At 39.0% G+C, this 22,712-nt stretch overlaps 1 protein-coding gene across 14 annotated transcripts in view; it reads left to right on the forward strand.

The window, feature by feature from the left end:
- ABI3BP (ABI family member 3 binding protein) overlaps window positions 1–22,712 on the forward strand; it is a 733,533-nt gene that overhangs the window by 299,491 nt on the left and 411,330 nt on the right. For all 14 annotated transcript variants that reach the window (XM_073586187.1, XM_073586193.1, XM_073586188.1 and 11 more), the window contains exon 3: window positions 11,154–11,216. In XM_073586187.1, coding sequence (XP_073442288.1) covers window positions 11,154–11,216 — 63 coding nt within the window. The remainder of the gene's footprint in view (window positions 1–11,153; window positions 11,217–22,712) is intronic.

Genomic DNA, 22,712 nt, shown 5'->3' on the forward strand with positions numbered 1-22,712 from the left:
TGGAGTAGTTGAGTGTTAAATTGATGGTGGGATGAAATTGATTAAACTGTTCGTGGAACGTCTTTAGCTGTTGCTCAGACTCCGTCCAGATGATTAAAATATCATCAATGAAGCGGTAGTAGGCCAGGGGCCTGATGGGGCATGAGGACAAAAAATCGCTTTCAAGCTTGGCCATGAAAAGATTTGCATACTGTGGAGCCATTTTACTTCCCATTGCTGTGCCAGTCTCCTGTAGATAGATCCTGTTGTCAAATTCAAAGTAATTGTGGGTGAGGATGAATTTTATAAGTTTCACCACAGCATCAGCATCAGTCCCTGTGTTTTCCATGAAGAATTTGCAGGCATGTAAACCATCTTGGTGTGGGATATTAGAGTACAAAGATTCCACATCCATGGTGGCCAGGATGGTTCCTTCTGGTAGAGGACCTTATTTAAGAAGCATCATTGTCAGAAGCTCCCTGTCCTCTCCAACAGCTGGAGGAACCTTTCCTTGCAACCAGAAAAAATGTAAAACCTGTCCATTTATAATGACCACAGACACGATAAAGATCCCCAACTCACATCAGGACTACAAGATCCCAGGTACTTTCACCTGCATTACATCTAATGTGGTGTACTTAATTATTTGTACTAAATGTCCAACTGGGGGTCTGTATGTGGGGGAGACAGGGCAAAAGCTTAGAACAAGGATGAATGCTCATCGTCACACAATAAGAGAAAAAAGAATGGATCTACCTGTGGCAAAACATTTCTGTATCCCTGATCACAGCAGCATGGATATGAAATTACTGGTATTGAAAGGTAACTTCACATCCCAGAGAGAGAGACGAGTTTGGGAGTACAAATTTATGACGAACTTTGACACTCTCAGTGCTGGAATGAATGTGTCGCATGGATTTATGTCTTTTTACATCAATTAAGGAATTTCCTTTTAAAACCTTGCGGGGCAACACAGAACTAGACCCCAATCAGAGGACCATAAAACATCCAGACTCCTTATCTATGAACTGGTCCAATGTTTATATTTATGTTTCTCCCTCTCCCATATTGATAGTTCTGCTTCACGTCACTTGTCTTATCTATTGCATTTTTTCTAGGCTGTATTGTGCATAAATATGTGACTTCAGATTTTGTATTAGTCTAGCCTGATGAAGAGACCTGAGTAGTCTCGAAAGCTTGCAATGTGTCACCATCTTTTCAGTTAGCCATTAAAAGGTATCAACTACTGAGGACTCTCAATCCTGAATATTTTTCTATCCACTGGCTAACACGGTACAAAGATATACATCTTTCCTGCTTTTAATCTGAGAACAGTTTTATGTAGGAGCAGAGAGCCTGATTCCAGCGATATAACACTTGATCAGCAGTTTGCTTTAGATTCAGTGCAATCAGCGATTTTTAACCTCCAATTTAGTTGTCTACTTCCTCTCTAAAAATTTTCATTTATAATTTTTTTCTGTATTTTAACAAATTGTTTATACTTCAAAAATGAATATCAGGTACAATATTACGCCACAGAGTGATGTTATACCTGAAATACGTGCGAAGCAATAATGGCAACAGGTGGCTTTACCAACATGGCGCAGCTCGCTCTGACCATGCGCAGCTCAATTGGTTCCACCAGTGGGTTTCTATATTTATATATACAGCTCTGGCAAAAATTAAGAGACCACTGCACAGTTTTATAAAAATCAGATTCTCTACATGTCTGACAGCCATTCCATTCCAGTGTCAGTTGAATTCCAACCAGAATACACCTCATTCTACTTAATGTGCTTCTGATTAGGTGATCAGTGATCACCTGAACCAAATCTTAGTTAACGAAGGAAAGTATAAAAAACCCTGCTGTGGTGTTCACAATCCTCTTGCAATAGGACAAGCTGGATGGCAAAACAAGTGCTAGTAATATCCCAAAAGTAATAGGAATGAAAAAATAACTTTTAACCAAGCCAAAGGAGTTGAAAAGAAAAGTCTTGAGTGAGGAAAATAAGGGCTCAATTCTGGCTTTACTAGCAGAGGGATACAGTGAGCGTCATATTGCCTCCATCCTTACAATTTCTAAGACGGCAGTCCATTACAACAAGGTCAAGCAGCAGACATTGGGGACAACAAAGCTACAGACCGGCAGTGGGTGATAACGACTCTCCACTGACCAGGATGACCCTCATCTTATTCGAATGTCACTCAGCAACCACAGGATGAGATCAAGTGACCTACAAAAGGAATGACAAATGGCAGCTGGGGTGAAGTGCATGGCAAGAACAGTTTGTAAAAGGCTTCTAGAGGCAGGGCTCAAGTCATGTAAAGCTAGAATATAGCCTTTCATCAATGATAAGCAAAGGAGAGCCTGGCTGAAGTTTTCCAAAGACAAAAAGGATTGGACCATAGAGGACTGGAGTAAGGTAATTCTTCTCTGATTAGTCTAATTTTCAGCGTTGCCCAACACCTGGTTGTCTAATGGTTAGACAGAGACCTGGAGAGGCGTACAAGCCACAGTGTCTTGCACCCAGTGAGAAATTTGGTTGAGGTTCGGTGATGATCTGAGGATGTTTCTGCAAGGTTGGAATTGGGAAGGTTAATCTTTGTGAAGGACGTATGAATCAAGCCACATAAAAGGTTGTCCTGGAAAAACAGTTGATTCCTTCTGCACAGGCAATGTTCCCCAACTCTGATGACTGTTTTTTTCCAGCAGGACAATGCGCCATGCCACACAGCTAGGTCAATCAATGTGTGGATGAAGAACCACCACAGTAATTTATAGAATAAAAGAGCAATTTACATTTTACTCAAAAATATACCTATAAAGAGAAAAATCAGAAAAACTGAAAATTTTGCAGTGGTCTCTTAACTTTTGCCAGAGCTGTATATATTTATATATATCCTGGTGGGAGATTATTTTCAAAGCCCAACCCTTTAGAAAGTGAAAGCGGAACACGCGTCAGGGCAGTGTGGGGGTATTCCCATCTTTGCATATCAAGTTTTACATTACATTGTTAACTTGCAGATTGTATTGATATTGGTGCACTTATGGTTGCTATCTCTGATGTTTCTTATGTTTCTTTTTCTTGACTCAATGCTAAATTGCACAATTCACAATATTGATTAGATAAACTGATATAAAAAAACTTGCTACTCATCATTTATGCACCTGTTGATGTTACTTGATAATATGATTATTTGTTGATATATGCTCCCAAGTATGATACTTTACATGAATAGACCCCCTTTCTTTTTGTTCCTCCTCTTAAAAAGATCTTTTTTGTCATTATTCTGTGTTTTTCAATAAAATTATGGCTTTTATGCAATCTGGTCGTTTATTGCTACTCCACTCCCTGTTCTGTGTTTGCATGTGTTAGGCCCCTTTCACACGTCCATATATTTCCAGTACTGGAAAAACCCATACCGGAGATATCCTTGTCCATGTGTGTACTACGTGTGGCAACCGTGTACCACCTGTGTGCCGCATCAGTACCACACAGACAGCTGCCGGGGAAGAAGCGCTACAGTAAGCGCTGTTCTCTGGTGGCTGGTGCTAAAGCCGGCTGTCATTATTCTCCCCTGCTCTGCCGGCGAGCAGAGGAGAATGATGAAAGTTATATTAAAGTACGAACGACAGCAGGTGGTGACTTTTGGGACTGTTACCCCATCCGCCGCACCTACTGTCACTGTTATTAGTGTCCGTGTCACACAGAGGACATCAAAGTGTGTGCATGTGTGCGGGACGTTTTGCCGTCCGTGATGATGGCAAAAAACGGACTTGTCAGTGTGTTTTGCCCACGGACACACAGTCCGTGGAAACACACTCATATGGGCATAGACCCATTTATTTGAATGGGTCTACGTGTGTACATGTCTCTGGTACATGTGAAAACTGTCACCACACGTATCAGAGACAGGAACATGTAAAAGGGCCCTTAGGAGTATTCCACCCTAATCAACTTTCTCTGCTCTTCTTGTGGGGGAACTGCATTACCTTATAGTTCCCAACCACATTTACTTATGATGTGCAATTTGAATATCTGGTTAAAAATGAATATCTGCAAACAATGGTATGGATACTTATAGAGACAGTCACCCATTTTCACAGACTTAAGGTACTGTCACACTTAGCGATGTACCAGCGATCCCGACCAGCGATATTACGCGGTCAGGATCGCTGGTGCATCGCTAAATGGTCGCTAGTGAGCTGCCACACAGGCAGATCTCACCAGCGACATCGCTGGGGACGGGGGTCGCTACTTACCTGTCACACCAGGCGATCCTGCGTCCTCCCGCCCGGCTCCACGCTCGTCGCTCGTCTCTCCACAGGAATCGCCGCAGGATGCTGACGACGAGAAACAGTCCAGGACGTTCTCGCGCGATCAGCAATAACCAGCGGGGGAGCGGGTTGTAGGAATCAGACACAGCGATGTCGCTAGCAATAACGCTACACCGTCACAAGTTATAGCGATATTGCTAGTGATATCGCTTAGTGTGACAGTACCTTTAGCCCTCAGTTTCAGGAAGCACCATGTTTTATGAAAATATAGTAGAAGAAAAGGCCTTAGTAAATCTCTCCATTTAATTTTATTGTAAATGTGTTTAGCACAATTGTAACCTGCCAATGCATTTGATTTATTCTATCTCAATTTCCATTACACATGCTCTTCTGCTTGCTCATGTGGAATATGCCGTTTAGGGAGTTGGAATACATGCAAAAAGGAAAAGTTGCTCTAGGAGCTGGCCGTGTTTATAAAAGGCCTTTTTCTTTTAAACTGTACAGCCTTTTGATATGTTTCTTCATCTAGTTTACTTATCATTGCCAAATGTATAAACACCAATTAATCTGTGCTGCTGAAGGCCTGTACTGTTAGGTATTCATATCTAAAGTCAATGTATTTCTTTTTTAACAAAAAATGACTTGTAACATGAAAAAAACTATTTTAAAAAATTTTCTCCATTTGCACTTTGTTTTTTTTCCTCCTTTTCTTCCAAAAGCCTAACCTTTTTATTTTTCCTTTGACATAACCCAAATGAAGGCTTTTTTTTGTGGGACAAGGTGTAATTTTAAATGACACCATTCATTTTACCATTCAATGTACTGGAGAATGTAAAAAAAATATTCCAAGCGCGATGAAATTACGGAAAAAAATGCAATTTTGCAATTGGTTGGGGGATTTTTTTATAGGACATTCATTGTGCTGTAAAAATGACCTTGTCAGTAGGCTTCTCTAGGTCAGGGTTCACCAACTCCAGGCCCACCAACAGGTCATGTTTTCAGGATTTCCTTTGTATTGCACAGGTCAAGCAATTATCACCTGAGCAATTCAATGGAAATCAGGAAAACATGATCTGTTGGTGGGCCTTGAGGACTGGAGTTGGGGAACCCTACTCTAGGTAACTACAATTATGTCAATACCAAACTTCACATTGATTACAGCCATTATATGCATGCACCGGTGTAAAGCAGGTAAATGGAAGCAGTAACGCAAAGGCACAGAGAAAGGGCTAACAGGAGTGTGGTTTAATTAACAATAATGAACTCCTCGCAGGGAGATAACAGGAAGGGGGAAGACAGGTTAAACAGTATAAATATGGTTCAACACAATAGTCTCTCTATAAACTTATCATGACTCTGTTGACTTTTAGTCGCCTGTAGTCCAATAAATGATGTAATGCCTGCTGGGGCGACACTGCGTCTTCAAGCTTTCCTGCCCAACACACAGTCACGCTTCTGGCGGCAGCGGGTGGTCTCCGGTTTTGCCTGCTGAGACCCTAGTACATTGAACGGCAGAGCTGAATTGTGAAGCTCCACACAAGTCTCTCATCGGCGAGTGCTCCCCTGCTCACCTGCCCACAACTGGATGCATGCACCACGATGTCTCACTTGGCGCTCGTCCCTCGGTACACCTGACATTACCTGAACACCTGCACCGTGCTGCTTTACCCAGCACCCGTCTCTCTGTGTGCCCAACGGTACCTGGGAGTCCTCACTGACCCAGTCCTGGGTCTCTGCTCTGCGCTTCAACTCGCTCTGCAGTGCGCAGCCTGGCCCTGCTCTCTCTCCTTCGGCGGGAACTTTCTCCATTTTCCCACGTTGAACCCTGCCGTCTCCCCTCGCTTACCACTTCCCCTCCTTTCAGGTCATGGGTTCTTTCTGTCTCCTCTTTCCTTCCCCCTGCAACACTGGACGCGGCCTCGGCAGTTCCAGACCCAGCATCTCAGAGGTACCCACAGCCCGGTCCTCTTCCTTTACATCGGCAATGGTGCTATTTAAAAGCAACTGTCTGAAACTGATGATGGCATTTAATGAAGCACTTCCATTAATGGTTTTATTCAGTAGATTTGTGTATATACTGTATTCATGTAGTGTATTGGGAGTGTATTAATATACTCACCTACCCCTGCTTTCTCTGTTGTTTTTCTCTGCTTCTCTGTGACGTCATCGCTCTGCAGACTGGCAGGGTCACATTGCGATCTGCATGACCCTGAAGTCTTTTACAATGTAAACCTATGGAGCATCAGAACAAGGCATAGAGCATAAAACAAGCCAGCTAGTCTCATTTTGCAGTGATGTCACAGAGAAGCAAAAAAGAATAGAACTGGACACCGGAGAGAGCAGCGGTAGGTGAATATATTAACACAGTCATACTATACTACATGCACATACACATTTAATGAATGAAAAGGTTAGTGGGAGTGCAATATGAGATCGCTCTGGCTGATGCTGTTACAGGAAGATGTCAACTATGCAAAACAGCCTGCAACCTCATTGTACTGTGTGGCCTTAGCTCCTGAGCCAGCTCCATATACAGGAACCTGACCTATGACGTACTTTTACATCACTTGTCTGGAATGGGTTAATGCAGACATTTCTCTGAATTTCTAATAGTTCAAAACTGTTTAGATCAGAGTTGTAAAACATCTGGAAACTGCTGGACAGTGTGGAAAATGGAATTTTTTTAGACTGGTCATTGTGACTGTAAAGATCATTATTTTACCACACATAGTAAATGGTGAGAATGAGTTCATATTAGATTACGGTATTTAGCTACAGGCATGTATTACTTAAAATTGTTACCATTCATTATTGCTTTCTAATTAGCAACGTTTGCTGCCTGTGATTCTTTAATAAATTGTCCAGAATAAGAGATGAATTCTTGTTGGCAAACAAGGCCAATTTTTTAAATTCTGACCACTGTCATTTTATGAGTTAACTCTGGAACGCTTCAACGGATCCCAGTGATTCTGAGATTGCTTTTTTGTGACATATTGTACTTCATGATAGTGGTAAAATTTGTTCGATATAACTTGCATTTATGAAATTATTGGAAGTTTAGTAACAGTTTTAAAAGTGTCTCAATTTTCAAATTTTAATATTCTTAAACCATTCAGTTATGTCACACAAAATAGTTCATAAATAACATTTTCCACATGTCTACTTTACACTAGCACAAATCTTTGAAGCATAATTTTCTTCTGTTAGGAAAAGTTGAAGTGACTATACAACAGAAAACACCCTAAACTGACACCATTCTAAAAATTGCACTCCTCAAACTGCTCAAAACCACATTCAAGAAGTTTATTAACCCTTCAGGAAAAAATGAAAGTTTTTATTTTTCCCACAAAAAAAGTTACTTTAACCACAAATTTAGCATTTTCCCAAGGGTAGCAAGAAAAAATAACCCCCCAAAGATGTTGTGCAATTTCTCCTGAGTATGTTGATACCCCATATGTGGTGGAAAACTACTGTCTGGGAGCACGGCAAGGCTCGGAAGGGAAGGAGCACCTTTTGACTTTTAGAATGCAAAATTGGCTGGAATCAATAGCAGACTCCATGTCACGTTTGGAACGTTTGGAGAGCTCCTAAGGTGCATAAACAGTGGCAACCCCCCCACAAGTACCAACTTATTGGAAAGTAGACCCCTCAAGGAATGTATCTAAATGTGTGGTGAGCACCTTGATCCCCAAGGTGTTTCACAGAATTTTATAATGTTGAGCCATGAAAATTTAAAAAACACATTTTTCCCACAAAAAAATGCTATTTTAGCTCTAAATTGTTTATTTTCACAAAAGTAGCAAAAAAATGGACTGCAAAAATTGTTGTGCAATTTGTCTTGAGTATGCTGATATCCCATATGTGGTGTGGAAACTACTGTCTGGGAGCACCGCAGGGTTCAGAAGGGAAGGGGCACTATTTGACTTTTGGAATGCAAAATTGGCTGAAATCAATAGCGGACGCCATGTTGCATTTGGAGAGCCCCTGAGGTGCCTAAACAATGGGAACCTCCCACAAGTGACCCCATTTTGGAAACTACACCCCTTGAGGAATCCATCTGCTGATGTGATGACCATCTTGATGCCTTACAGAATTTTAAAATATTGGGATGTAGAAATTAAATATTAATGATTTTTTGCCATGAAAAAGGTGATTTAGCCTCAAATTTCTCATTTTCAAAAGTGTAAAAGGAGAAAAAGGTCCCCACAGTTGATTGTTGATTCATTTTTTCCTGAGAACACCAATACTCCATATATGGTCAGAAAATAGATTTCAACTACAATGCAAAGCTCAGAAGGAAAGGAGCGCCATATTGAAAAACTGAAATAGTTTGTGGGTTTCATGTCACAATGTTAGAGCCCTTGAGATGCCAGAACAGCAGAACCCCCCATAAGTGGACTCATTTTACAACTTACTCCCCTGAATTAATTCATGTAATGGTGCAGTGCGTATACGACACCACAGCTGTTCAATAGAATTTTATACTGTTGAGTGGTGAAGAAAAAATAATTCTATTTTTACCACTAAATGTTGTTTTAACCCCATATTTTACATTTTTACATGGGAAAGTAGGTAGATATGTAAATGCTTACTACACCCACAGATGAATTCCCAGAAGGGTGTCATTTCCAAAATGACCAGGCATATGATTTTCTTGATATCTGATATGGCTGTGGAAACCCCTAATGGTTTTTACAAATGGTCCCAAAAGCCCTATATTGTGTTCAATCACCCTTTTAATTAGGGGTATGCTGGTGTAGTAATTGACTACATATAGGTTGGAGCCTTTTTTTGTAAAAATTGACTTATAAGCTCCCAAATGGTTTTTCTAGATGTTGCCAGATAAGTAGGGCATTCTGATGGGTTTAGGTGGCTATATTTCCATTCATAAGTGCGAAAAACTGATGTATATCCTGTTGAACTCTTGCACATCTTATCGAGTTTTATTCTTAACCTTGCCTTCTTAGCTGGAATAAATTGTTTCAGGTGCAGTCTTCATGTTCTGTTGTATTTTTGGGCAGGTATTGACTACTGTCGTTAAAATGCCAAAATCTCATGAGCATTTCATAGCAGGTCCTAAAACGAATAAAAGAAAACGGGGTTGGACCAGTAGGACAGAATGCTTGTCTTTTTTAAGAAGCACCATGGTAAATGTAAATACTAAAAAGGTTTTCATTTTCGGAAGATTATTTGGCGTCGATAAATTTGACGTAGCACAATAAGATCGTGACTGATAAATTGGGAAGCCTATACATTTGTTTACAGGTCACAATGTTCTAGCGAGCTGTATGATTATTTGCAATCATTGCAATAAGACAACAGGTGCAGATCAGAATGATTTTGCACGGACTCCTAGTAGAAAATTATTACTGTAATCATTTTTTGGTGTGTGATATGTGTCATAGCTAGAGCACTCTAATAAAATAAAGCTCAGAGTTGGAGGCAGTATAAACCCTATCACAGGGATTTGCATTATCAGCATTAATCTAATGGATATAAATTGGCACAAATAATGGCTATACACGTGGAAGTGATTTGTTTATTAATGTCCAAATTGAATATACCTGCTCTCTTGATGCCATCAGTAGGATAGAACACGTGTATTCTATGCAGAAGTACTTTCCACACATTAAGACTTCTTTTACATTTACTGTATATTTTGCGGCCCGTTTTTTTGGGCCGTATTGCCATGATTTTCACTGTCTCCCGCAACAACGGCCCACAATAAACCTTTTTGGATCGCCGTTTTTCCCAGTTTTAACAAACTGTTGGGAAAAAACGGCGATCCGCAAATACGGTGTACCGCAAAAACAAGCTACCGTTATTTTTGCGGTCCCATTGATTTAAATGGAGGCCGTGTCCGTAAGCCGTGAAAAATATCGAGCAAGCTCGATATTTTTTCACGGCTGCAAATACAGCCCTCACGGCCAAATGGGGCACGGCGCTCCGACTATTTTTTGCGAGCCGATTTTACGGCCCCATAGAAATCTACTGGGGCCGCAAAAACTGCCAGCAAAATCACGGTAAGTGTAAAAGAAGCCTAATGCAGACTTTATTGTCTCTTCATTCACATCATACAGGAAATATAAATTGTTCGACCAAAATACGTTTTCAAAAGTGTTTTCCATTTTCATAATTTGCAAACATTTAAACTTGTCATAAGATTAAATCAGCAAAAGTCCTAAATTACAGGAGTCAGACATGGAATAAACATGTTTGTAAATGGCATGAAATACTTGCAATGTTTCCGATACTTCATGCAAAGTGGTTTTATCTTTTATTGGCGCTACTTCATAGAAAATGCTAATGCTTGATTTTGGAGAATGGTATGTTAGCTTTGAGTACTTAATTGTATTGGGTATTGATGATTAATTTTGACTTATTGGTTTGAAGATGCTTTCTTGTACACAGTAGCTATAATTTCATGTTTCTGTTATCATGGAAGAAGATGCTGTTCCACTTAATATCAGTTAAAGAAAATCTTTCTGAGATACAGTAAGAGTAAATTTCAGCATAAGTAATTTGTGCAGTAAGTAGTAATGCAACATCAATGACTTCACTTGTACTTGTTTCTGTAGCTGGTTTTTTAATAGTTGTGCTGTAAATAAATACACTGATTCTGCAAAACCAGCTCTTGACTTAAGATATTACTATATTGATTGATAGGAACACGTGAAGTATTATGACAACCACCATTCATTTTCAGGTGGAAGTTGTGATCATCTTTGACATCTTAAAATGAAATAGCCCTTAAGCACCATTAGGTTTTCTATAAATGTATTAATACAATGCATCTTAAACTTTTGAACTTTTAAGATGTTAGATTTCGAGTGACTGACCTATTACTTTCTCTGAGTGACTTTTAATCTATTTAAATATGTTTATCTAATTGCAGATGCAGAGACCAGATACTTGATAGCAGTTAAACCAAATGACAATCCTAAAAAGTCCTGTAAAGGTAATATGTTTACTATTTTATGTCAGCCTTAAAGTAGATCTGTCACCAGATTTCAGAAAAATAACTGCATATATAATGCTGTGATGCACTACTATGCCATAGCACACGCGCCATGTGGTGTGCGAATGGTATCATTTCACTATGGTAGGGACAAAAATAAAAGAAAACAAAGTTTGTGATACCAGGGTGTACTTAATTGACCTCTGTTTCCTGGTAGTATGATGTAATGTGGTGCACTCCAAATAGTCCAGAAAACAGGAACGCCACAGAAGCTATTGATAAACTTTATTTATTGCACAAATACACAGGTACATCCAGATAAACTATAGTTAAACAGAAGTTCAATTCCAATGCAGCAATCACAGTTAAGCTGGTTTTACATTTGCGTTCAGGAGGGCTACGGATGGCTGCTTACTTCCTCCCTTCTTCCTCCCTGAAGCTCTGCCTATGCTCCTCCTTCTTCTGTATGCGTCCTGCATTTCCCGGTATACCTATCTTTAACATTGGGTACGCAGGGACATGCGTTGTATGCGGATGCCTCCACATGCGTCGATTTGACGTGTGCAGCGACCACACGAAAATGCAACATGCTCTCCTACATCTTAAAAGGCACATACACTACCACATTGGGGCATTACAAAAATTATTAAATAGATTCCTTAGACCTAGGGGTGATGTGCCTACTTTGAAAATCAGTGTCAAAATAGTTGTAGAATCCTAATATTAATAAACTTAATAAATATGGATAGCTTGTACTCAGCTGCAGGTTGTACTGTGCAGTATGAGATCTCAGCAGCGGGAGGCACACTAAGGAGCTGTCAGTCAGGCTAAGTAGGCAGAGATTGGGTTTACCTTTCTAAAAGAGATTATAAAGTTGTTTTGACATGGAGTTTTAAAGTCAGCACACCAGCCTCATCAGGTCCAAGAGAACTATCAAATATTATATGCAGGGTGTATTGTGAAATCTGCTGACATAGCCTCTTCATGCTGAGTAGCAAAACATACAATAAAATATACTTGTATTATTTGTTATAAGAATCCAATTAGCTGGAGACTGTGGTGTATTAACATGTAGAAAATGGGAAAGGTGCGCACTCAGCAAGTGAGGGGGTCCTGGCAGAACTAGACAAATCCAAAATACACAAGTTCAGGTAAATCAGCCGCACATACAGAGATTTTTTCAGGATTTTTTTTACTTATATAAGTTCAGTGAATAGTAGTACACCACAATATTCAAAACAGTAGGTAATTGGCAGAGCGTTAGCAAGTTACGTTTCGACCTCGCCTGGGTCTTTTTCAAACATCGCGATAACTGATGGTATAAATATAATTAGGTGGCTGCCTGGTATGTTTATGCTTTAGTGAATAGTGTCCTTGGTAGGGTTTCCAATAGAAGGGCGTAGGAGATGTTGTCCAGGGGAGAAAGGGTGTAGATGCTCAACATGCGCTAAGGTGCTTCTATTGAATATTGTGCTGTATTACTACTCACTCAACTTGTATAATTAAAGAAAAAAATCCTGAAAAAATTCTCTGAGTGTGGCTGATCAACTTGTCTGTTAACATGTGACAATGATGTGATATCTATCTCTTTGTTTAGGGTTCAGTGTGTTATATTGTTCACCATGCGAACAGAGAATAATTCAGGTTTTCAGCTACCAAATAATGTTTGCACATACAGGACTACCTCTCTTTTACCGATTCCTTTAGCTGAATTGCACCTAATACAAGCAAAGGAGGTCTTGATCGATTGATTCACAGTCATAGGGAAACTATGCTATTCCATGGGCACAGACTGCAGATGCTTGCTAACTAATTTGTAGTCCATTGAAGAGTATCTAACTTTCTTGCTGTTTTTACATGTGGTTCAGGTAATAAGACACTAGGGAATAGTATAATATAGAATACTCTAATATACACTGCTCAAAAAAATAAAGGGAACACTCAACACATCCTAGATCTGAATGAATTTGTATGCACTAAAAGGTTGAAACAAGAGCGCAATAGGGTCTTATCCGGGTAAAATGTACAATTACTAAAGGTATTATACTCACCTTCTCAAAGAGAAAGTTAAGCCTGTATAGTATGTCAGCCTGCTGCACGTCCAACGGTCCACAGCGGAACCGCACCACAGTTAATGCGGAATAAATTCTTGGACTTTAAGTGCGCTGCCAGACAAATTCCATAACCACACAAGGTTAAGAAAAGTTAACCCTTTAATCCCTACGCGTTTCGAAGCATAACGCTTTTTCTTCAGGGGTTGACACATGAATACAGAGAGCTGTCATTGCATTTATACATACATGATTCAAATTTGGCGCCATCAAAGACACGAGGTGCGCCGCAAAGGTCAAAGATCAAAGTAATTCAAGCGTCTTGGAGAGTTCATAAAGGTTAAACATTCCATAATTAAAAAAACAATTAAATCTTTATTATATTTTGCAGATAAAAGAAAAAAAGGAAAAAAGAAAGAAAAAATGAAAAAAATGAGGAAAAATAAAAAAAATTAAAAAAAAATAAAAAAAAAAAGGAAGAAAATGAACCCACGACGTGAGGGCAAGAAAAAGGATCAAAGTCCAACAGACACACCACTACACCAAGGAGAGTGCTCGGATTTAAAAACGGATTATAATCCAACAATCGGAATGAATCTCCGAAATAAATATGTATAAAAGTAATAATTAAATGATGTATATGTGTGTATGATTAAAAATACGTTAAAGAGGAAATTTGTATATGAATAATAAATAAATGAAAAATAAAAAATAAAATTATAAAATGTGTCACCATTATTTTATTTTAAATTTCATGAGAGATCAGTGGCGTAGGTCAATGGGCGAAAACCCACGTGCAGAAAAAACCAAGATCGCTCACCGCCCCATGCAGAAAAAGAAAAAACAAAAACTAGGCACCAATACTTTAAAGGATTAAAGATATTCGTTATATATATATATTAAAAACGCATTAAAAAAGGGGGAACTATATAACGAGGTCCACTTAAACCAAGGATTAATTAATATAGAAAAAGGAAACTGAAAAAAAGTACATCAGTATGTAAGCAACAATTAAGAGCAGAAAAACGCATTACTTATTTTATTACAGAAGTCTATTTAGGATCCGAAATTTTAAGAGCAAGAACCAGACTAACAGAAAAAATTGTACGAAACAAAAAAATGAGAAATAATAATCATAAAACCAAAGAATGTATAGAGAAAATTAACCCATTAGTTTCTATAAAAATGACACATTGCGTTATATATAAAGGAAAAGCCCAGCAGAAAAAATATGCATAAATAAAAAATATATAAAATATGCGTCAATGTGCATACATGAATATAAAAAATATTTTTATAAAAAATATTATGAAAATAAAAGCGCATTAGTGGATTTATTCACAAGAAAACGGAATTTAAAGAGCATAGACCCGAATAACAGGAATAAATTAATGAAAAGTTACGGTACCGAAAAAATGTGTATAAATGAAATTAACCCATTGTGTAGGTGTAAAAATTGTGTTAGGAAAAAAATTATTGTGTTAGGAAAAAAATTATATATATATATTGGTGAAAGAACAAGGGGGGATGAGACTAAATGTGTAAAAACGCTGGAGAAGATTATACTATTGCGTATTTGTGAAAAATATGAACATATAAAAAAGAATGAAGATTATATATAGAAAATGAATATATATGAAAGATATATATATTGTGATCAAGGATTGGGGAGCATAGACCCGAATGAACAAGAATAAATCGCACGAAGCGAAAATGTGAGGGAAATTAACCCATTGTGTTAAATATTAATGAAAAGAAGGGAAAGGAACCACGTGTGTGAAACGTGAAGGAAAGAAGATGCACCTAAAATCACAGTGTATAGAGGGACATTAATCAAAGATTGTATAATAAAATTGTATAATAAAATTGTATAATAAAACACATATGTAGATAAAGTTAAAAATGGATTATAAAACTCATAAATATATATGACAATAAAATGAATGGATTAAACAATTAGTGGAGGTTACAGATAACAGAAAAAAAGAGAATCTTAAAGAAACACTTCAGAAATTTCATTTAACCCATTAGGTTTCAAAGTGTTCAACCTATAAATCCAGAAGATTTCTTTCCTGTTTAGTTGTCCCATCCTGTCAGGATGGTTAAAGGGAATCTGTTCGATGGGACTAATCTTTAATCCTTGAGGGTTTTTGTCATGTTTCGAAGTAAAATGTCTAGATAGACCATGCAAAAGAAAGCCCTTTTTAATATTGTGTCTATGGGAGTTCATTCTAAGATGTAGCGGTTGTGTGGTTCTGCCGACATATTGTCTCCCACAGTCACACTCAATTAAATAAATAACATATTCAGAAGTACAATTAAGAAAATCACGGATAGGAAAAGATTCATCTGTAGTAGTGGATCTGAAATATTTCATTCTATGTGTAATATTACTGCAACAAGCACAATTTTTCTTTCCACAACGGAAAATGCCCCTTGGTGAATTATTGGTAATTACTCGCGTTTCTGTCTTATTTTTTAGACGACTGGGGGCTACAAAGTTCTTGATGTTAGGAGCCCTCCTAAAAGTAATCCTCGGATTATTAGGGAGTATTTTTTGTAGAAGTGGGTCATTGAGTAAAATGTGCCAGTTCTTGCAAAGAACTTTCCTAATTTCCTTGTTCTCTAGGCAAAATTGGGTTATAAAATTAGTAGTGTATTTATTCTTATCAACTTTGACTTCTTTTTTTCTTCCGTTAATCAAGGAATTCTGAGACATATTTAAACATCTGTTATAGGCATTTGTTATTAAATTCTCAGGATAGTTCTTTTTATTAAATCTGTTCATCAGGATTTTCGCTTGATTTTTATAATCCTCTATATTTGAACAATTTTTTCTAATCCTTCTATATTGATTATCAGGAATATTCCTAAGCCACTTTCCATAGTGACCACTGTTGAAAGGAATATAGCTGTTGGTATCAACGTTCTTAAAAAACGTTTTTGTTGCAATACTATTATCCTTGATAAAAATTGTCAGATCTAAGAAGTTGATTTCATTATTATCAAATATTGAGGAAAAAGACAAACTGCTATATTCCTTTCAACAGTGGTCACTATGGAAAGTGGCTTAGGAATATTCCTGATAATCAATATAGAAGGATTAGAAAAAATTGTTCAAATATAGAGGATTATAAAAATCAAGCGAAAATCCTGATGAACAGATTTAATAAAAAGAACTATCCTGAGAATTTAATAACAAATGCCTATAACAGATGTTTAAATATGTCTCAGAATTCCTTGATTAACGGAAGAAAAAAAGAAGTCAAAGTTGATAAGAATAAATACACTACTAATTTTATAACCCAATTTTGCCTAGAGAACAAGGAAATTAGGAAAGTTCTTTGCAAGAACTGGCACATTTTACTCAATGACCCACTTCTACAAAAAATACTCCCTAATAATCCGAGGATTACTTTTAGGAGGGCTCCTAACATCAAGAACTTTGTAGCCCCCAGTCGTCTAAAAAATAAGACAGAAACCCGAGTAATTACCAATAATTCACCAAGGGGCATTTTCCGTTGTGGAAAGAAAAATTGTGCTTGTTGCAGTAATATTACACATAGAATGAAATATTTCAGATCCACTACTACAGATGAATCTTTTCCTATCCGTGATTTTCTTAATTGTACTTCTGAATATGTTATTTATTTAATTGAGTGTGACTGTGGGAGACAATATGTCGGCAGAACCACACAACCGCTACATCTTAGAATGAACTCCCATAGACACAATATTAAAAAGGGCTTTCTTTTGCATGGTCTATCTAGACATTTTACTTCGAAACATGACAAAAACCCTCAAGGATTAAAGATTAGTCCCATCGAACAGATTCCCTTTAACCATCCTGACAGGATGGGACAACTAAACAGGAAAGAAATCTTCTGGATTTATAGGTTGAACACTTTGAAACCTAATGGGTTAAATGAAATTTCTGAAGTGTTTCTTTAAGATTCTCTTTTTTTCTGTTATCTGTAACCTCCACTAATTGTTTAATCCATTCATTTTATTGTCATATATATTTATGAGTTTTATAATCCATTTTTAACTTTATCTACATATGTGTTTTATTATACAATTTTATTATACAATTTTATTATACAATCTTTGATTAATGTCCCTCTATACACTGTGATTTTAGGTGCATCTTCTTTCCTTCACGTTTCACACACGTGGTTCCTTTCCCTTCTTTTCATTAATATTTAACACAATGGGTTAATTTCCCTCACATTTTCGCTTCGTGCGATTTATTCTTGTTCAGTCGGGTCTATGCTCCCCAATCCTTGATCACAATATATATATCTTTCATATATATTCATTTTCTATATATAATCTTCATTCTTTTTTATATGTTCATATTTTTCACAAATACGCAATAGTATAATCTTCTCCAGCGTTTTTTCACATTTAGTCTCATCCCTCCTTGTTCTTTCACCAATATATACATATAATTTTTTTCCTAACACAATAATTTTTTTCCTAACACAATTTTTACACCTACACAATGGGTTAATTTCATTTATACACATTTTTTCGGTACCGTAACTTTTCATTAATTTATTCCTGTTATTCGGGTCTATGCTCTTTAAATTCCGTTTTCTTGTGAATAAATCCACTAATGCGCTTTTATTTTCATAATATTTTTTATAAAAATATTTTTTATATTCATGTATGCACATTGACGCATATTTTATATATTTTTTATTTATGCATATTTTTTCTGCTGGGCTTTTCCTTTATATATAACGCAATGTGTCATTTTTATAGAAACTAATGGGTTAATTTTCTCTATACATTCTTTGGTTTTATGATTATTATTTCTCATTTTTTTGTTTCGTACAATTTTTTCTGTTAGTCTGGTTCTTGCTCTTAAAATTTCGGATCCTAAATAGACTTCTGTAATAAAATAAGTAATGCGTTTTTCTGCTCTTAATTGTTGCTTACATACTGATGTACTTTTTTTCAGTTTCCTTTTTCTATATTAATTAATCCTTGGTTTAAATGGACCTCATTATATAGTTCCCCCTTTTTTAATGCGTTTTTAATATATATATATATAACGAATATCTTTAATCCTTTAAAGTATTGGTGCCTAGTTTTTGTTTTTTCTTTTTCTGCCTGGGGCAGTGAGCGATCTTGGTTTCTTCTGCACGTGGGTTTTCGCCCATTGACCTACGCCACTGATCTCTCATGGAATTTAAAATAAAATAATGGTGACACATTTTATAATTTTATTTTTTATTTTTCATTTATTTATTATTCATATACAAATTTCCTCTTTAACGTATTTTTAATCATACACACATATACATCATTTAATTATTGCTTTTATACATATTTATTTCGGAGATTCATTCCGATTGTTGGATTATAATCCGTTTTTAAATCCGAGCACTCTCCTTGGTGTAGTGGTGTGTCTGTTGGACTTTGATCCTTTTTCTTGCCCTCACGTCGTGGGTTCATTTTCTTCCTTTTTTTATTTTTCCTCATTTTTTTCATTTTTTCTTTCTTTTTTCCTTTTTTTCTTTTATCTGCAAAATATAATAAAGATTTAATTGTTTTTTTAAATATGGAATGTTTAACCTTTATGAACTCTCCAAGACGCTTGAATTACTTTGATCTTTGACCTTTGCGGCGCACCTCGTGTCTTTGATGGCGCCAAATTTGAATCATGTATGTATAAATGCAATGACAGCTCTCTGTATTCATGTGTCAACCCCTGAAGAAGAAGTGTTATGCTTCGAAACGCGTAGGGATTAAAGGGTTAACTTTTCTTAACCTTGTGTGGTTATGGAATTTGTCTGGCAGCGCACTTAAAGTCCAAGAATTTATTCCGTATTAACAGATCTGAATGAATGAAATATTCTCATTGAATACTTTGTTCTGTACAAAGTTGAATGTGCTGACAACAAAATCACACTAAAATCATCAATGGAAATCAAATTTATTAACCAATGGAGGCATGGATTTGGAGTCACACACAAAATTTAAGTGGAATGTAATATCCTTAAAACAAGTCAAAATGATGCTCAGTGTTGTGTCTGGCCTCCACGTGCCTGTATGACCTCCCTACAATGCCTGGGCAAGCTCCTGATGAGGGGGCGGATGGTCTCCTGAGGGATCTCCTCCCAGACCTGGACTAAAGCATTCGTCAACTCATGGACAGTCTGTGGTGCAACGTGACATTGGTGGATGGAGCAAGACATGATGTCCCAGATGTGATCAATCGGATTCAAGTCTGGGAAACGGGCGGGCCAGTCCATAGCTTCAATGCCTTCATCTTGCAGGAACTGCTGACACACTGCAGCCACATGAGTTCTGGCATTGTCCAGCATTAGGAGGAACCCAGGGCCAACCGCACCAGCATATGGTCTCACAAGGGATATGAGGATCTCATCTCAGTACCTAATAGCAGTCAGGCTACCTCTGGCGAGCACCTGGAGGGCTGTGAGACCCTCCAAAGAAATGCCACCCCACACCATTACTGACCCACTGCCAAACCGGTCATGCTGAAGGATGTTGCAGGCAGCATATCTCTCTCCACGGCGTCTCCAGACTCTGTCACGTCTGTCACATGTGCTCAGTGTGAACCTGCTTTCATCTGTGAAGAGAACAGGGCGCCAGTGGCGAATTTGCCAATCCTGGTGTTCTGTAGCAAATACCAAGCGTCCTGCACGGTGTTGGCTGTGAGCACTCAGACCATCCTCATGGAGTCAGTTTCTAACCGCTTGTGCAGACACATGCACATTTGTGGCCTGCAGGACTCTGGCAGTGCTCCCCCTGTTCCTCCTTGCACAAAGGCTGAGGTAGCGGTCCTGCTGCTGGGTTGTTGCCCACCTACAGCCCCCTCCACGTCTCCTGGTGTACTGGCCTGTCTCGTGGTAGTGCCTCCAGCCTCTGGACACTACGCTGACAGACACAGTAAACCTTCTTGCCACAGCTCGCTTGTGTGGGTTGTAGAGTCCGTCTCATGCTACCACGAGTGTGAAAGCACAACCAACATTCAAAAGTGACCAAAACGTCAGCCAGAAAGCATTGGTACTGAGATGTGGTCTGTGGTCCCCACCTGCAGAACCACTCCTTTATTTAATGTGTCTTGATAATTGCCAATAATTTCCATCTGTTGTCTATTCCATTTGCACAACAGCATGTGAAATTGATTGTCAATCAGTGCTTCCTAAGTGGACAGTTTGATTTCACAGAAGTTTGATTTACTTGGAGTTATATTCTGTTCCCTTTATTTCTTTGAGCAGTGTATTACCATATTTCCCCCACATGGGAGGTAATCTTTAATACTGGCCTAGTGAAATTATGTTATGATTAAAAGGGTTTTCTCACAATCATAAATGAGAAAAATTGTAAAGTGCTCTATAAAACAATCAACTTTGCAATGTATCTCTTTCTTAATAAAAATCCTCTCTGGTCTCATGTATGGAGGGATTTTTATAACTTACTGCTTGTTGCCCAGTTTACCGGAAACCTCTGCAGTCTATCAGCAATGGCCAGTTTCCTAGGCTAGGATATAACACTTGAAAGCTCTTTGTTATATAAATATATATACAAATAGAGAGAAATATATAGAAATTTAATGCAGGCTAAATCGCTGGATCTTGCCTCCTCCAGTGCCCCTGCACTCCTCCTATATTTAAGAGAACATAGTTTGAGTCAGTGGCTTAGCCATGCCGCTGGTCTGAACTGTTAATCAATATAGGAAGCCAGAAGGTTTGTTCAGCCATGCACTCCAGACCTGTGATCATGAAAATAACCCTTAGGGTATGTTTCCATGTTCCGTATAGGCAGCGCTTTGGACGCAACTCCACCCAAAGCGCTGCTGGCTTTTGTACACGTGGTGATTCCACATGTCTTCATTGAACATGTGTGGAATCACCGCATACTATACATAGACTGCAATTTGTCTTGCGGAGACTGAGAGTCTCCGCAAGATAAATAGACATGCTGCTGTTAAGGTGTTAGGGATGGCAGAACGCACTAATAAATAAATAATAATAAGTGCGTTCACCGCCCGGGGTCCACCGTGCAGTAGGTGTTACACCGCTGCTAGATAATGGCAGATGCACAATATGGTGGTATATCGCACACGGGTTGAACGCCACCCGGTGTGCACTGAGCGTACTCTGTTATCTCCACAGAGACGCTTAGAACTTAAACGTAAATACTGAGCCTGTTGCACTCACAGGTCTCAGAGAACTGCACGCACGGTAAACGGTCACTGGAGCTGAACCCTAGTCAGAGGGTCAGGGCCCGTCTAGACCTACCGTGTGTGCGGCGTCGCTACCGCGGATGCCCACAGATGCTGCTGATTGCAGCGCGGCGACAGACTCAGCCGCTATACGTCAGTGCCCAGAGGAGGCACACTGCGGGACTCTAGATAGGTGAAGATATGCACTGTGGCCTGTATCATGCCACTGACTGGCGCTGACTCTATACTAAGTCCCTATCCACACACATAATATCAGAGGGAGGGGAGTCTTAATGAGTCAATCGCAGGCATATGCATCCGTCATCATTCACACAGGTAGCAAGTAGTGTCCATACTAGCGCATGGCCGAGCGGCCATGCGGGCCTTTTATAGCCGTGCGCTTCTGGGACCTTCCAGATCTCTGAGATGGACCAATCAGATCAGGAGAAGGACCTGTGCACGTGCATCCCGATCTCTACTGGGAGATCGTCTCTTGACCATGCCCAGTAGCGCAGCGAGAGGACTTAGCCTCTGGAGTGGTTTGCTGCAGAGCAGGCTGCGCTACTATTGCTGGTCCAGAGGTGGCAGCAACAACCAGACCCAGAGAACTGGTCTGAGCAGGGCATCTGGATCGACGAGATTGCTGTGCAGGTCCCTGAGAGGTTGGAGGGGAATGGGAGACCGCTGGCTGCATGGCTCTGGATTCCAGCTGTGCAGCTGCAGGAACTCTATGCCTAACATTACCCTCCCTCCTAGGGCCCCCCTCTGAGCATCACTATGCTCAAAGGCCGCGATCAGGAGCGGAGCGTGGATGTTCTCCACTGACTCCCAGGTCCGGGCCTCTGGACCATGATTCTTCCTGTCCACCAAATAAAATTTTTTGCCAAGCACAATCCTGCATCCCACAATGGCGTTAACCTCAAACTCATCCGAAGACAAGTCTGATGAGCCGGCAGATGACTCGGAGAACCGTGCCATGTGAACAGGTTTGAGAAGGGACACGTGGAAGACATCAGAGATGGCCAAATGTGGTGGAAGAGCCAGGCGGTAGACCACCGAGCTGATTCGCTCTAGAACCTTAAAAGGTCAAATGTATCGCGGCATGAACGTGGTAGACTCGGCCCGCAGCTTGATATTTCGAGCAGAGAGCCACACCAAGTTGCCGGGGGCAAAAGTTGGAGCAGGACACCGATGTGTGTCGGCAGACGCCCTCATTCTTTCTTTAGAGGCTCGAATAGCATCGTG

Source organism: Dendrobates tinctorius, unplaced genomic scaffold (genome assembly GCF_039654945.1).
Source record: "Dendrobates tinctorius isolate UK_male_01 unplaced genomic scaffold, ASM3965494v1 ptg000091l, whole genome shotgun sequence".
NCBI lineage: Eukaryota > Metazoa > Chordata > Amphibia > Anura > Dendrobatidae > Dendrobates > Dendrobates tinctorius.